General features: G+C 33.9%; 1 protein-coding gene across 1 annotated transcript in view; it reads right to left on the bottom strand.

Annotated features, from left to right (window-relative positions):
* LOC118183862 (dynein axonemal heavy chain 7-like) overlaps positions 1-16449 on the bottom strand; it is a 368025-nt gene that overhangs the window by 183639 nt on the left and 167937 nt on the right. The window contains exons 36-37 of the mRNA XM_085812440.1: positions 4280-4606; positions 3743-3888 (exon numbers count right to left, since the gene is read on the bottom strand). Of these exons, the coding sequence (XP_085668566.1) occupies positions 3743-3888; positions 4280-4606 (473 nt within the window). The remainder of the gene's footprint in view (positions 1-3742; positions 3889-4279; positions 4607-16449) is intronic.

Raw genomic sequence — 16449 nt, 5'->3', positions numbered from 1 at the left:
TAATTATCCCATTATATATCATTATAATATGCATTATTTTAATTTAGAAATAGTGCATTTAATTCTTCATTTTAATTTCGCTACGTTCCCTTCATGAATCTAAAAATTAATCTCCGTCATGCCATTACATAAGAGTAATGTTGCGGATATTTTTATCCAATCACAGTTCAAAATTTAAACAAAGGAAACAATTAATTGCACAGACCCTTTGTTCTAAAACGCTCGCTGCGGCTTATACTCTGCTATATATCGTCCATTGTTAGAAACGTAAGCTATATAAAACTTTGGGGTGCATAGCGCACCCATAATGATGACGTGTAAAGGAGAATACGTGTCCTAAGAATTTATTACAAAGAAATAAAATTATGTGTTGAATTTGCGGTCACGTCTGTCTTTAAATGTCATCTTTCTATCTACGCATAAAGCCTTTATAAGCTATTACAACACAAAGAACCATCGCCAATTTATTGCAACTATTCCAAATCATCCCATTTCAATGTTGTACAAAACTATGGCTTGAGAAATGCGACTGGCGAAACATTCAGCCAGTTCCTAGCTACAGCTGACTGTGATAAAAAAATTAATTTCAATATTAGGAGTATACCTAAGGTAGTATATTAGTAGTTTTGCAACAGGAAGGGGAAGAAACAAAATTAAAATGAGGAATTAAAAGAACTATTGCTAAATTAAAATTACCAGTTTTCTTTCATATTTTACATCTTACATTATCTATCTATCTATCTATATATATATATATATATATATATATACTCAGATAATCATTAAAATTGCTACAGTATAAAGCAAAGCAGTTACCAGAATTATAATATTTTTTTCTTAAAAATACATTATAATGTAAGGATAAACTGATTAAAACAGTAGGTGATTTTGAGGTACAGGATATTCAGAAATCAATTTCTGGAACCACAGCCGTGCCTAGATATAGCTTTCTCTGAAGCAAAGCGGTTAATGCGCACCCTGTACACAGCGAAAAGTGTCCAGCCACTGGGGGGGGGACAAAATGTATAAAGAAATATATTGTTGCGTTTTTCTTCTGACACCAGTTGTTACGTTATTTTCTCCCTTCACGTTCGTACGGGGTTCGTGAGGATTTGGAGTGAATAATGACAATACTACTTGATGAAGTATCGAAACACACTTTATTTACCAATATTAATAAGGATGACAGCCTGCAAAACACTTTTACATTCGTTGGAGATCTACTATAAACACGCTGACACAATCAGCGACACAGCTTTCAGGTTATCAAGTTATCACGGTGGAAACAGCTTCACTGTAAAGCACGAGAGTACAGCTCCCGACTTTGCTTGATCGTTCTCGGAACTCCATGTACTCTCGAGACTCTCCAGGCTACAACTCGCGATGCACTCGACGACGCTCAGAGCACAGCTCCCGACTCTTCGGTTCAGTCCTTCCCGGAGCTCAACACGCTCTCTCGACTATAAACTAACCGCGATATACTAAGAGGCTCCTTTGGTGCACTCGACGACCCACTCGGCACTCGCTGCCCGGCTGTCAACTCGATCGACTCCGAACGGACTGACTAACTATCTCGCACTCTCGATACTAACTATCTTGCACTTTAGACGAGGCACATTCACTCGCCCTCTGGACGAGGAATTCTCTCTATCAGCTCGCTAGGCAAAACACACTCTGTCTGCGGACCAGCAGGGTTTATATAGCTTTTGGCTTGTGTTCGAGAACATTCTGGGCTAAACCGGTAAGAATTCGTTCCAGAAGGTTCTCTATCCGTCCATTGCATATCGCCAATTTTGTCGCTAAATAGACGATTTCTCGCCAAATGTGGCAACCCTGCCTTCCTTTGCCATTTTATGGCAACCCTAAAACTGCTTTGCGGAGAAGCTATTTCAACGCGCCTGTACATTTCGTAACAATATATATATTGTATTATATGTAATTTAACAATATATATCTATACTTTTATATTTACCCTCTTATCCGGCTCAGGGCCTCTTTTTTATTCTTATATATTGGTAAATTATGCATGTTTTGCTTTAAAAAGGATTGTATTACGTTGCTTCTATGTTTCGGTTGAATCGGTATGCAATAGTTGTAGAATTATCAATAATTGAAAAGTTTAAGTGGCTCTGGACCTAACAAGCTGTCATTTGTTTACATTTGAAACTCATAGTAGAATAGTGAATTAAGTCAGTTGAGGCACAAACTTCAGTGGCGTTTTTTCAGTGTAACAAGTGGCATAGCTAGGGAGGGGCAAGGGGGAACATCTGCCCCAGGTGGATCCTCTAAAACACGCTAAATTTATGTTACTAAATTTTAGAATAGAATGTTTTCTATTCTTGACAAACAGGAGGGGGCGCAAAATTATCAACTCTTTCCGGGAGCTGAAAATCGTAGCTACGGCTCTGAGTGGGACCAGAAGTTAACTTTAAATCTTTGTATGCCGAAAACGTGGCTTTTCTGCCCGTTGTTCGAATTGCTTGTTTTTCCTCAGATACCATAATTTTTACTGTAAAAATTGATTTTTACGGTTTTAACCGTAATAAGTGTTTTAGGTTTTCCTGTATTTTACAATTTTTTAATGAAAATGTTTAGATTTTTTATGTGTTTTTGCCTTGCGGCAAATTGAGAGCCGAATTAATTGCATCAGAAATACATCTCTAATGAAATTCGAGGAAATAAGTAAATAAGTTTCAATGAAGTGCAGGAAAAACTGTGTATAATTTAACAGTTCGTACAAGGAAGTCATGTGGTGTTCATATATATATATATATATATATATATATATTTTTCTTCTTCTTCTTAAGTAAAAGCGATTTTTGAAAAATCGACATTCCAACTTGTTTTTTGATGCTATTTTGAAGAATCATTTCCTTGCACATAAGGTGTGCATGATACAAAATGCTTGCATAGCCCAACAAGTTTTACTTTTCATGTAAATTTTAAGTTCGTTCAATGTTTCTTTTATGTAGAGAAATTTTAATGGCCAATAGTGCAGAAGTAATAATTTCTAACAATGGAATGCCCAAAACATTCCTTGTAAGAATAAAATATGGTCTTTGAAGAAGAGGGACCCATTTCAATAGCTAACAAGACGTAATGGTTTTGATGGGAAACAAATAACAGAGAATCTGGCCTAAATTTAAATTTCAAACTACTATGTTTTTCTTCCAATCACGTGTTACATTTAGAAAACACTATTTTTATGTGTGTACGAATCTGTTGTTGAAGAAATAGAAAAGCCAACTTGATTTTTTATGTACCTCGTACTGATAACAAAAGAACTACAAGATTTTAAAGTATATCTTGTGGCACTTGAAAGTGTAAATGCTTTACTATGAAGTAACACATAAAGCATACATGTTATCATCACCTGCATGCTTTACATTTCACATAATATCTTTAATAACTGACATCAGTCAAGAAATTTGAAAGTGAAACAATGGGCACTACAAACAATCCTTAATTAAAGTGGATTATCGTACATAAATCTATCTTTAACTCCTGATTGGTGATTTTAAATTCATCAAAGTTGTAATGCAGAACTTCAATGAGAAACTGGAATAAAGTGAAAGAAATAAGAAATTTTATACTATCCCCACCCTCCAATAAAAATTAAGGAAATCATTATATTTAAATTATTATTATTTTTTAAAAATATAATTGGGAAACACATAAAGACTTAAATTTTCAGTTAAAACTAATTATAATAATTATATAAGAACAAGAAATTTTCAACAACCTTTTGTGACGAATGTTTATATCCATCAAATAAGAATAACGTACAGTATCTACAGTAGGTACAATGATTTCTCTAATATTAATATTTGTTGAAGCTAATGGTATAATTGAATCCCTCCAAGAATACCACTGACCTTTGCCTCTAGTCTAGAAGGAAGAACGAAATACATGAGTCGATCACAATTTCCAGAATACAAAATATGCATAAAATACTTATATCTGCAGAATTAATTTTCCAATTTTCAGTTTAAAACATCTATGATAATTTATCTCCATAATACTATGAATAAATAAACATGTTTTTATTCTTTCTAGATATTTATAATTAAAGCATAAGTCAATTTATTTTAAAATCTATGTTAATGAAATACTGAAAATGAACAGCTAAAATGCTTAGAATTAGAAAAATATTCTGTGATATTAAATAAATTAGGAACACAACTTCTTAATAAATGCTTACGAATATAAGATATATTGATTAAACATATCTAAATGTCTAAAATATTATTAGCGAAAAGCTGAAATTTTCAGTACTTACAAGAAACTTATAATCATAAACTGATCCTTCTCGGGGAAAAGAACATTCTATTTTTAATCCTACTTGTGTAGGAATTGGATGCGATGCATTTTCTCCAAAAGTTAGCTCCTTTAAAAACTCACTAAACTTTTCTCTTCCCTGTTCATCACACGTTGCTCCAATAGACCAAATTGTAGAAAACATAAAAGCGCCTATAATCCAACATTTCATAGTTTTCTTATCCGCATGTGACATTGCCACTTCATCAGCACAAGCTTCGTTCATAATAATGGCCACCATTTTCAGCAGAGAATCAACCAAATGATTATCGCTTGTATTTATCAATTCCTGAGGAATAAATCATTTAAAAGTTTGAAATAAATAAAATACTGGAATTGATAATACAAAGATAGAATGCAAGATATATGCTTTAATTTATTATTCTGTTACTTCAAATTACAATATAACTGTTGTTAAGTTCTTTAAATGTTTGATTATATAATTGTTTTTTCATATCGTTGTAGCATTTTGTATCGTTTTTATTTACTTTTTGTTATATTTCAGGTAATATTGTAGGATTTATTTTCGTGTAATTAAATTTAAAGTCATTTATTTAATATATAAGTACTCATTTCTTGTAGATCTTGCTATTCTGAATCCAACAAAATTTAAATTGTAAAAGAAACTCACGTAGCATCTGAACTATTGCTAAGATGACGACATAGTTGGCACAGATACAGGCATTATGTAGACGAGATTTATTAATTACTTATAATTTGCGACTTTCTTAAAGTTTTAGGAAAACCGATTTTTGAAGTCCTAAGAGCAACGTTTTCCTAAGCTTCCAGAATTCTAAGCAACAGCATATAAATGCGGCTTTGACAGCCAGTTGTTATTCGACACTCAGTTCTGAGTGATTCTAGAGAGACTGGGTTAGGAAGAAGTTAGTTGAATTATGTTTTAGGTATTCTGGGATTGATATAGGTAATCTACAATATTTATCATATATTCAGAGAAATTTATCTAATCTCCGCGGCTTATTTACAATTGTTATTTTTGTTTTACACATATGTTAATAAATTTAAAATTTCAGTTCCTTCTCGCTAGTTTGGAGTAATTATTTGAAGTGATTTCTACAAACCTCTAGCTCACAAGAGTATTAAAATAAAAGTATATGTGCACTGATTGAAGTGTAGGGTTTAGATTTATTTTAACTAACATTTATTTTAAGTTTAAACTATCTTTCCTGTCAAGCCTTATTTTCCCCTGGAATTGCCAATGCCAGAGTATGTAAATTTTAGTAGAACGCACAAAGTATTCAAAATAGTCAGCGGAAGTATTCTGAGTTAAATAGAAGGGAAACGAGTTCGAAAGTGTGCATTCTTGCTTCACGAGCGTGGAGGTGGCTAGTTAGAAATTGAAGAACCACGCGCTTCGGCCTGTGTGCTTGCCTCAGTAGATAGTTAAATCTTTCAACGTAATATTCAGAAGTTTGCTGAATTGTCAGCGGTATCTTAGAACGCGGTTAGGTTAGTTACGTTTAGAGAGCCTCGTAGTTAGTCACTTGTTATTATTTCTTTTTAGTTTCTTATTTTTATTTTACCGCCGGGTCGGCGTAGTTTGTGAGCGTCAAGAGCACGCATCTGTAATTTCTAAAGTTGAATAAAAAGGGATTTAAACACTTCTCAAGACTTTGTATACTTTCCAGTTCATAGCAGTCACCACTATTGTTGCGTGCAGGTTGGGAGCGCGCAACATTAGAGAAGCATAAAAAAATTTCAATGTTGTAAGAATAATCATATTAAATAAGGAAAAGGGGAATCTTTAGAATATTCTATATCTAAGCAATTAACCGCACAAATGAACTGAAAACATCCATATATAAAAAATTGCAAAATAAAGTGCAAAGAAGTTTCTAGAATATTAAGAGACAAAGTATGCCTTCATGAATTCATAAGCCTTTATAATAATAATAATATAATTATAATTATAATAATAGTACAAAAAGAATAAGTTTTTCAAATTAAGATTATCCAAGTCTTATTTTGAAATATTTACAGATATTTAATTTAAATACCAAACAAGATAAAAAAAATTGCAAAATACTGTTAGATTCGTAAAAAAATCAAGTTGCAACGTATGAATACCTTCATATTAAGAATGGCAGATAATTTCTCTAGGTTTGCTAATAATTCTTGTTAAAAATCATTAGTTTACTTAATTATCAATTATACTGTCAAGCAGCCATACACTGTCTTTCAAAATTTGCTGATAAAAAGGTCTAACAAAGTAGTGTAAAGCGCACGTCGAAGATATTTGGGAGATTATATATACAATATGTGAGGCAAAAAAGAATGGCAAAGACAAACAACTAATACGTTGGGACTAAAGAATATGGCCTACAATTTGACAATGGTAACCTATAAATTAGAAAACTTAAAAAAAAGTAAATTAACATTTAAAGTGAAAAATTGACAGCAAGTTGGAGAATTCATTCAGAGAAAATCCGAGAAGAATTTAGCAAAGCTAAATCAGCTAATTAGAGAAGACAATCATCTGATTGTAATACGAGGGAACCAAAATATTCCCTCTGCTGTTTAGGCTGTTAAGGAATATTCTTTGATATCGCCAAGAGATGGCGTTAGGAGTCCATCTATTGGCTTACTTGACCTTTCCCCTTCTGAACACGTGACTTAAAAAAATATACTTCTTCTTGAAGGTAGAATTTCGATGCACTACGCAATAGAATTCGATTTAGATTTAAGCTGGAACTATTCAGTTCTTGCCTCTTGAGCATTAAATATTCGATTCAGGCATTTTAGCCTACATTGTATATATGTAAATATTAAGTTTAATTAAAATTTATGGAAAACCCTCCAGGCCATGCATCTCGACCTTTGGATTATGAGTGATTCGACTTTGATATAGAACTTTCGTTACATAATGGTGCATCGGTCACAGAAAAGAATCTGATTAATTTGAAAATTTGTGTTTTTCGCCTTTTGGATTAGCTTTGTAAGCGAAGACTTCTCACGGTAAGTCTCCTTTGATAATTTATTAAAATGGAACAGAAGACACTAATTAAGAATCGAGCACATATACGTGCTTCTGTAACTCAAATTATTAAAAATGTAGATGAGTATTTAAAAGAAGAAAATCAAGAAGAGTTAGAAAATTGTTTGGAATTGTTAAATAGTAAAGAAACGGAACTACATGATTTAAATGAAAAAATACAAAATTTGATTGAAGATGAATCAAAATTAGATTCAGATATTAACACTTCTATGGAATATAACGATAAAATAATAATAGCGAAGTCTAAAATCAACCGTTATTTAAGGAAATACAATACTCAAAATATCAACACGAATTTAAATAATTCATCTACAGAAGTTGAAACCAAAAGACAGATTGAAGGCAATGTGAAATTGCCCAAACTGTTAATTCACAAATTTTCCGGAGATTCTAACGATTGGATGAATTTTTGGAATTCATTCAAGGTCACTATTCATGACAATGTTACACTTTCGAAGACAGAAAAATTTAATTATTTGAGAATTTATTTATGTGGAAACACAGCATCAGCCATAGAAGGTCTCTCAATCTCAGAGGCTAATTTATGACTCTGCTATAGACATTCTTAAAAATAGATTCGGCCAAAGTGACCTTATTATCAATACACACATTTCTAATCTCTTAAATTTAAATCTCGTTCAAAGTTCAAGTGAAGTGACAAAATTGCGAAAACTTTATGATACAATTAACGTTCAAGTCAGAAGCCTCTTAGCATTCGGTGTGAAACCAGAAACATATTCCAACATGTTTATTCCAATTTTGATGAAAATTGTCCCGAACGATATAACTTTAGAATTTCATCGTACAAATACTGAAAATCCTTCAACCTATGATTTAAACAAATTTCTAGACTTTCTCCGATTAGAAATAGAATCGCGAGAAAATATTAATTCGTGCAAGTCAAACCCGGAAATGAAAGGTATTAACAGATATCCACCGACGCTGAAACATAAACAAACTGTCACCACACATGAATTTATGGCAGCCGCGTCATCAAATCGAAACTGCATTTTTTGTTTTCAAAACCATGACTCAGAGTCCTGTTTATGCCTTACAGTTAATGAGAAGAGAGATATTTTAAAAAAACAAGCGCGTTGTCTTCTTTGCCTGGCCCCTAAACACAAAATCTCACAGTGCCGGCAACGCCAAACTAAAGTTTGTAAAATTTGCAAAGGTAAACATTCAGAAGCCATATGTTTTAAATCCAGTTCGATAGTTAAAAATACACCAAGTGATAAAAAGGATAGTATATCAATTTCGAAAAATGATACACAAACTAAGGAACAGAAAGAAGAAATTGTTTCGGCCGTTTCACATAATGCAAATAATACAATTCTTTTACAGACTTGCACGATAAAAGTTAAAACAGCTAAGGAAAAGGTGTTTGCCAGACTTCTCTTGGATAGTGGAAGTATGAAAAGTTTTTGTGCTCGCGAGTTAGCGGACAGATTAAACCTCGAAGTCATAAGAAAAGAAAAATTGACTGTCTACACTTTTGGGAATACTTCTCCCATCCAAAAAAATTATGACGTAGTTAAATTAACTTTAGAACATAGAAGTTCTCCCGATTCTAGAATAGAAGTTGAATTATTAGTAACTGATCATATATCAGGTGCAGATATTCCACCTCCTAAATCAGAAGAAATTAAGCAAAACAGACAATTAAAAAATTTGCTGCTCGCAGATTTTCCCGACTGTAAAAAACCCATTGCCATTCTAATTGGTGCAGATTATTATTACAACATAGTAATGGGACACGTTAAATACTTAAGCAAAAATCTTGTTGCAGTGGAAACTATTTTCGGCTGGTGCCTACATGGACGAAAAGGTGATGATGATGTCTCTTTAGCTTTCAATGTAGTTGTAGGGGAAGATTTGATTTTTAAACAAATAACAAAATTTTGGGACTTGGAAAACTCAGGACTTATTGATAAGAGGGAAAACTAGTTAAAACAAAATATTATCGAACCAGTTTCAGAAATTTCAAATGAAGAGGACGTCGTGTTTTACTTGCCACATAGGGAAGTTATACGCGAGGATCGAGCTACAAGTAAATTACGTATTGTTTATGATGCATCATCGCATGCCCCAGGATCCATTTCTTTAAATGATTGTCTACATGTTGGGCCAAATTTATACCCTGAAATATTCGAAATATTGTTAAGATTTCGGTATAATCTAATAGCCTTCACCGCAGATATAAAACAAGCCTTTTTACAGATTCTCATACATGAAAAGGATCGAGACACAACCAGGTTTCTGTTTTCCGATTTCCCTAATGATGAAACCATTTCTCCTGACATATATAGGTTCACTAGAGTTTTATTCGGAATAAATAGTAGTCCATTTCTATTAGCAGCTACCATTAAACATCATCTGAAAAAAATATAATAAACTTTATCCTACAACGGTTAACCTTTTGAATGAGAACGTATATGTAGATGATGTGATTGGAAGCCAACCAACGATCAATGAAGCATTAACTACGAGTCTAGAATCGGTCCAAATATTTAAGGAAGCAAGCATGCAGCTTCACAAATGGCATAGTAACTCGAGACAATTACATGAATTGTGGGTAAAAAAGGGTATCGTTCCAGATGAAAATCCTGAAGATTTTAATAGAGAAAATTTCCCATTTAAAGTCTTAGGTATGGCATGGGATAATTCAAAGGACTTACTGTATTTTGATGTTCGGAACTTATTGTCTTTCACATCTAAACCAATAGAAACAAAACGATTTCTTCTACAAGTGTTGGGTCGGATATTCGATCCGATTGGAATTTTAGGACCTTTCACTGTTAGAATAAAGTGCTTAATACAGAAGATTTGGTTGTCACAAATAGATTGGGATGAACCGTTACCTGAAGATTTGTCCTCTGAATGAAGAAGGTGGTGTGAAGAGCTACCTCAAATGGCTGAATTCTCCATCTCTCGTTACCTTTTCATGCACTCGAACATTAATGTCGAAAATCTCGAACTACATTGCTTTTCAGATGCAAGTGTCAAAGCCTATGGTACAGTCGCATATTTACGTTTCACGACAGAAAATAAAGAAATCAAAACGACCTTTGTCTCTTCTAAAAATAGGGTAGCCCCACTAAAATCCCTTACTTTACCGAGGTTAGAATTAATGGGGGCATTGTTATCAGTTACGTTAGTCAGCAATATTCTGAAAGCACTGAAATTGAGAATTCCGTGCTATTTTTGGACAGACTCAACAATTACTTATTTTTGGATCCAGAAACAACCTGAAGCCTTCAAACCCTTTGTCAGGAATCGTGTCGAAGAAATACAAAAATTGAGTTCACCTCAAGATTGGCATTATTGCCCAGGTGTCGACAACCCTGCAGATCTCGTATCTCGGGGAACGAAGATTTCCAAGTTAATAAATGAGACCATTTGGACGCAAGGTCCCCAATGGCTTCAACTCCCTCACGAACTTTGGCCAAGATTAGATATTAAAGAAACAATAGATGAAAACAAGCTTGAATACCGAAAGAGATCCGGTGATATACATCAACTTGAATGTACAATCGAAAAAAGTGCAGATGATCTTTTCGACATATCAAAATATAGCAAATTAGAGAAGGTGTTAAGAGTCACTGCTTGCACAACACGTTTCATTAAAAAATTAAGAAAAACTAGCGACATTCAAGGAACTCTCACAGCTGAAGAGTTACAAGAAGCAGAAAATTTCTGGATAAGATCAGAGCAAAAGAAGTTTTTTGCCGAAGAATATAAATCCCTCAAAGAAGGTAATTCAGTTGGAAAAAATTCTCCTTTGTATAATTTTCTTCCTTACATTGATGAAAAGGAAATCATGAGGTTGAGAGGAAGACTGGAATTTTCTGACTTCTCACTAGATAACAAACATCCAATAATCTTACCTAAAAATTCTCGACTAAGGATTCTGATTGTATGCAAAGAACATGAGAAGATAATGCATGGAGGAATTGCTGCAACTTTAGCTAAAGTCAGATCACGCTTCTGGATTCCTAAAGGACGACAGTTAGTCAAAAAAGCATTAAAAGGTTGTATAATTTGCCAAAAATATTTAGCTAAACCAGCAGACCAGATGACAGCACCCTTACCAAAGGATAGAATCCAAGAATCGCCTCCATTTGCAGTCTGTGGAATTGATTTCGCCGGACCAGTTTACGTAAAGAGTTCTAAAGACATTCGAAAATCCTATATTGTTTTGTTCGTTTGTGCAGTAACCCGAGCTGTACACTTAGAACTTGTATCAGATATGTCAACAGAATCCTTTTTACTTGCATTTCGCAGATTTTTGAGCAGAAGAGGAAACTGCGTAATCATCTACTCTGACAACGCCAAGACCTTTAAGAGGGCAAAGAAAGAACTTGAGAATTTTTCGAAAGTTTTAAAAGATGACAAATTCAAGAATTTCATTGCCAAAGAAAGAATCCATTGGAAATTTATAATCGAACGAGCCCCATGGTGGGGAGGGTTTTATGAGAGACTTGTTAGATCTGTTAAAGAATGTTTAAGAAAAATCGTAGGAAAAGCATTGTTGACTTTCGAAGAAATGTCTACACTACTTATCGAAATGGAGTCAGTTCTTAATTCACGACCTCTAAGTTACGTTTACAACGACAATGACGAGCCACAACCGTTGACTCCAATGCACTTCTTAAACATTGGACAAACTGATTTGAAGTATCCTTTGACCTTTGCTAGAATCATCGGTAGCGAAACGACAAGAGAAACGCTGTTAAAAAGAAAGCGTTATCAAGAATTGCTGTTAAAACAGTTGTGGTGGAAATGGAAGCAACAATATTTATTAGATCTTAGAACTGCCCATTTCTTGAAGAATCCGCAACTTCAACCAGAACTAAAAGTAGGAGATGTTCTTTTAGTCGAAGGAGATAATAAAAACAAACTCGTATGGAAACTTGGTAGAATCATAAAAATTATTCCTGGACGTGATGGTAAAGTCCGATCATTCGAATTAAAAACTGGTAATGGGATTTTAAAACGTACTGTTCAACATCTATATCCTCTTGAACTTTAGATATTTTGAACTTTAACGATTTAGTTATGCTTTTTTCCTTTTTTGTCTATTAATGATTAAATTGAATATCCTTAGTTAAGTTTGTTCAATTAAGTGGAAAATATTTTAAAATTTAGTTTATTTATTAGTTATAACATTTATTATCTGATACCTGTATTGGAATTGAAGTGTTTGACTAATTAGTATTTTTTAATATTTTTATAGAATAGTGATTTATGTACTTGATTGTATGTATAACTGAGTTAGATGAACTCTTGTCAGAGTTCAGGTGGGGAGTGTGTTAAGGAATATTCTTTGATATCGCCAAGAGATGGCGTTAGGAGTACATCTATTGGCTTACTTGACCTTTCCCCTTCTGAACACGTGACTTAAAAAAATATACTTCTTCTTGAAGGTAGAATTTCGATGCACTACGCAATAGAATTCGATTTAGATTTAAGCTGGAACTATTCAGTTCTTGCCTCTTGAGCATTAAATATTCGATTCAGGCATTTTAGCCTACATTGTATATATGTAAATATTAAGTTTAATTAAAATTTATGGAAAACCCTCCAGGCCATGCATCTCGTCCTTTGGATTATGAGTGATTCGACTTTGATATAGAACTTTCGTTACAAGGCATTCAAAAGATTCGATGTGAGCAGTTTTAGTTCCCACATTACGGAATACAAATTTAGTTAAATCTCCATCTGTATATTGTCGACGATTCAAAGTATATTAAGCAATTACGAATTTAAGTCATCTTTCCTTAAAGCAATCAGTTGATCTTTCACAGGGGCTTTCAAAGATTCTTTCCTTCATCTTGTGTCATACAGGTTATTGTCTCATTGCAAGATCTATAAATGGCTGTAACATTCTCTGTAGCACTTGCAAATTCATATAGCGCACCTGGTTTAACATTACTGAAAAAGTTACGAGGATAAGACATAGCTTCGTAACCTGCATTAGTGCTACTTTGCCTAAATGGTGCACAAAATGAATGCAGACAGAACATTGCCATGAGGTAAAGTGACTTATACAAAGTACACTCGTTTTAAAAACGAAATATGATGTGTACACCACATGACATCCTTGTACGGAATATTAAATTATATGCAATTTTTGCTGCATTTTATTTAAACTTGTTTCCTCGAATTTCATTAGAGATATATTTCTAATTCAATTAATTCAGTTTTCATTTCGCGGCAAGGCAAAAATACATAAAACTTTAAAATATCTTTATTAAAAATTGAAAAATATTAAACACTAAATGCAGTTTATATGCAAAAACAAGCAATTCGGAAGTAGGGCAAGAAGGAAGATTTTTCGGTGCATAAAAACTTAAAGTTTACTTTTGGCCCCATTCGGCAAAAAGTCACTGAAGGTAGAGAAACTCAGAATTTACTATTCTGCTAAGTTTCAAATGTAAACAAATACTGCTGCTATGTTTAAAAAAATTAGGGTTAGCCGCACTTAAACTGTTGTTAATTCTACAACTATTGCATGCAGATTAACTAAAGGCACAAAAACCTTAACTGGAAGATAAGAACAAGAGAATTCAATCATTTTCAAAATTAAAAAAATGTACAATTTACCAACATTAAAAAAAAAAAAAAACCTCAGCTCGTTCTCTGGCTACTTGTTTTTGAGTTATGCGAGATAAATTCATACATACGTACGTACACACGTCATGGAAAAACCTCTTCTGAATCCATTTTAAATCCTTTTTGCAACCCGTTTTGGGAAAAAGTCCTTTAGTCTGTCCTTACGTACAGATGTCAAGTAAAAACATCGTTAAATTGCATTCGATAGCGGTCAAAATGGATATTTTCGTTGAAATAGGATACTCGAAAATTTTCGAGATTACAATAATTCCTTTACTTCGTACAAAGAAGTGAAAAGCAATAAACGTAACAAACAAAACAACAGTAACGTAAACAAAATGTAAAACGGAGAATTAAAACATACAGTTTACATATGAGGTTTACATATGAGGTAACAAAATGTAAAACGGAGAATTAAAACATACAGTTTACAAGTGCAAATAAGGAACCAAAATTAGCATCAAACGCATTTCCACAGTCACACCACAACGTTTTCAAAAGGGGAATCCCGCACATATGTGCCTGTTTGCAGACACCGATAGTTCTGTATAATCCGAGCTAGCCAAAGCGGAAAGTAATGAACCGAAGACACCATTTGCACCGTGAAAGGTGTTGGAGGGCTGTCGGAATATTGGAAGCAGGTGAAAGATAATTCGCTGCTGCGAGAGAGCTGAATACGCATCGTAATATCATCAATAGTCTGTTTCCAAAGGGATTAAAATCCTTGTAGAAAACGTGGGTCTCGACGCCGGGTAGAATTACCACAACGCCAGACGATCGCTTCCTTTTGCTATGTGCAGAACGCCGTAGATCACCAACAGCACAGCAGCTGGCGTCGTATCTGTCTACTGCTGCAGTAGCATATCCCACCAAACTGTGTCACATCAACTGCATGATGATGCACTCACTGTACGCGCGATCACCTGTAGTTTGTGTTCCTTTGTCCCCGTCGCATGACGGAGCGTGATCACAGTTTTACCAGAGCAGTGGAGTCATATACTTTTAACGGATGAGTTTTGATTTGACATCCAGATTGACTTCCAAAAGGCAATGATTTTGCACCAAATATTGCCGAAAGAGACCATTACAGAGAGGAGGTTTACTTGTAAAGGCTGGGATACAAACAAACGGCCGCACCGACCTCTACATAATTCCTGGTGGTTCCGTCATAGCCGTCCGATATCGCGACGAAATTCTACACTCTTATGCGTCCTCTTATCGCTGCAATGGGTACCAATTCAATATTTATGGATGGTAACGTCCGCGCGCATGCAGCTCGAGTGGTGCGTAATTATCTAGAGAGTAAAACCATTCCACATCTGCCGTAGCCTGCTAAATCACCGGATCTGGATCACATAGAGCATGTGTGGGATATGTTGGGACGACGGATAGCAGGTCGTAGTGCGTGCCACCAGACACCCTCCACGAGGTCGGACATGCATTACTACTGGAATGGAAGCTACTGCCAACAATAAGCTGCCAACGATACTACTTTCACCTTGCCTCGTCGTTATCAAGCATGAATTTCAGCAAGATGGTAAGATACCTGTTATTAGCGTGGTGTTTCCAATGTACATTTCTTCGGACATATTTGGTCTTTTGCAATATGATGGTTGTAATACATGTGTTTTTGTATGTCTTTAGTTTATAGTTTGCTATGTGGTCTAGTAACGTCCCACCAGCCTCTTGGATCAGTTTCACGCATATCCATTAAATAGTTTCTGTTTCATTCTGCATTTTGCCTTTATTTCTTATTTTTGTGCAGAATTGTATATGTTTCAAGAATAATTAATTTTTAACTTTGCCCGATAATAAAAATCAGAAAGTTACGTACATTCAACTCCTGATTTACCAGGGGTTGAGCAACCAGACCTTGTGTAAAAAAGGTTATGCTCGTTTAATGTGAAATGGAGCGAAAATTACTACCATAAGTCATCAGCATAAAATAAAACAGTCTAAGAAAAAACAAAAGTAAAAAAAAATGCTAACAGCAACGTTAGCAAATGATGCTATAATATTTAGCACTTGTTTTATGCATTTTCACAGTACATGAATTAATTGCACGTAATTTGGAATATGTAAACATTATTAAATCAGCTGTTAAAAGCAAATTGCTTCTTTGTAAAAATAAATCATGTGTAGATCATTAATTTTCTATTTCTCATGGGCTACTATTAAAAATGTAAGAATAATATAAATCAAAACTCTAATGCTCTTTATAACTCACTTTTAATGATGTTTATGGTTTCGCAGTAAATTCTTTTTATTTTGAATGCTGCTTTAATTTATGTAAAAAATATACTTATTCTAAATATTTAACTGCTCGAAAATACAAGTTATAATATTTTTCTGTTAATTATAGTATAGTCATTCCTTTTCTCGGCGTTTTTCTTTAACTACCCTTTAACTAAGGATTTTTGAGTTATTTATGGACATCATAACTGTTACTACCTCAATAAACTGGGAGCTAATTATAAATCATTAAAATCTTTTAACATCTT

Source organism: Stegodyphus dumicola, chromosome 3 (genome assembly GCF_044657685.1).
Source record: "Stegodyphus dumicola isolate Sdum_Otavi_A_Nest chromosome 3, ASM4465768v1".
Classification (NCBI taxonomy): Eukaryota; Metazoa; Arthropoda; class Arachnida; order Araneae; family Eresidae; genus Stegodyphus; species Stegodyphus dumicola.
Note: the sequence above shows the minus strand (reverse complement) of the source record. Positions and strands in the feature narration are given on the sequence as shown.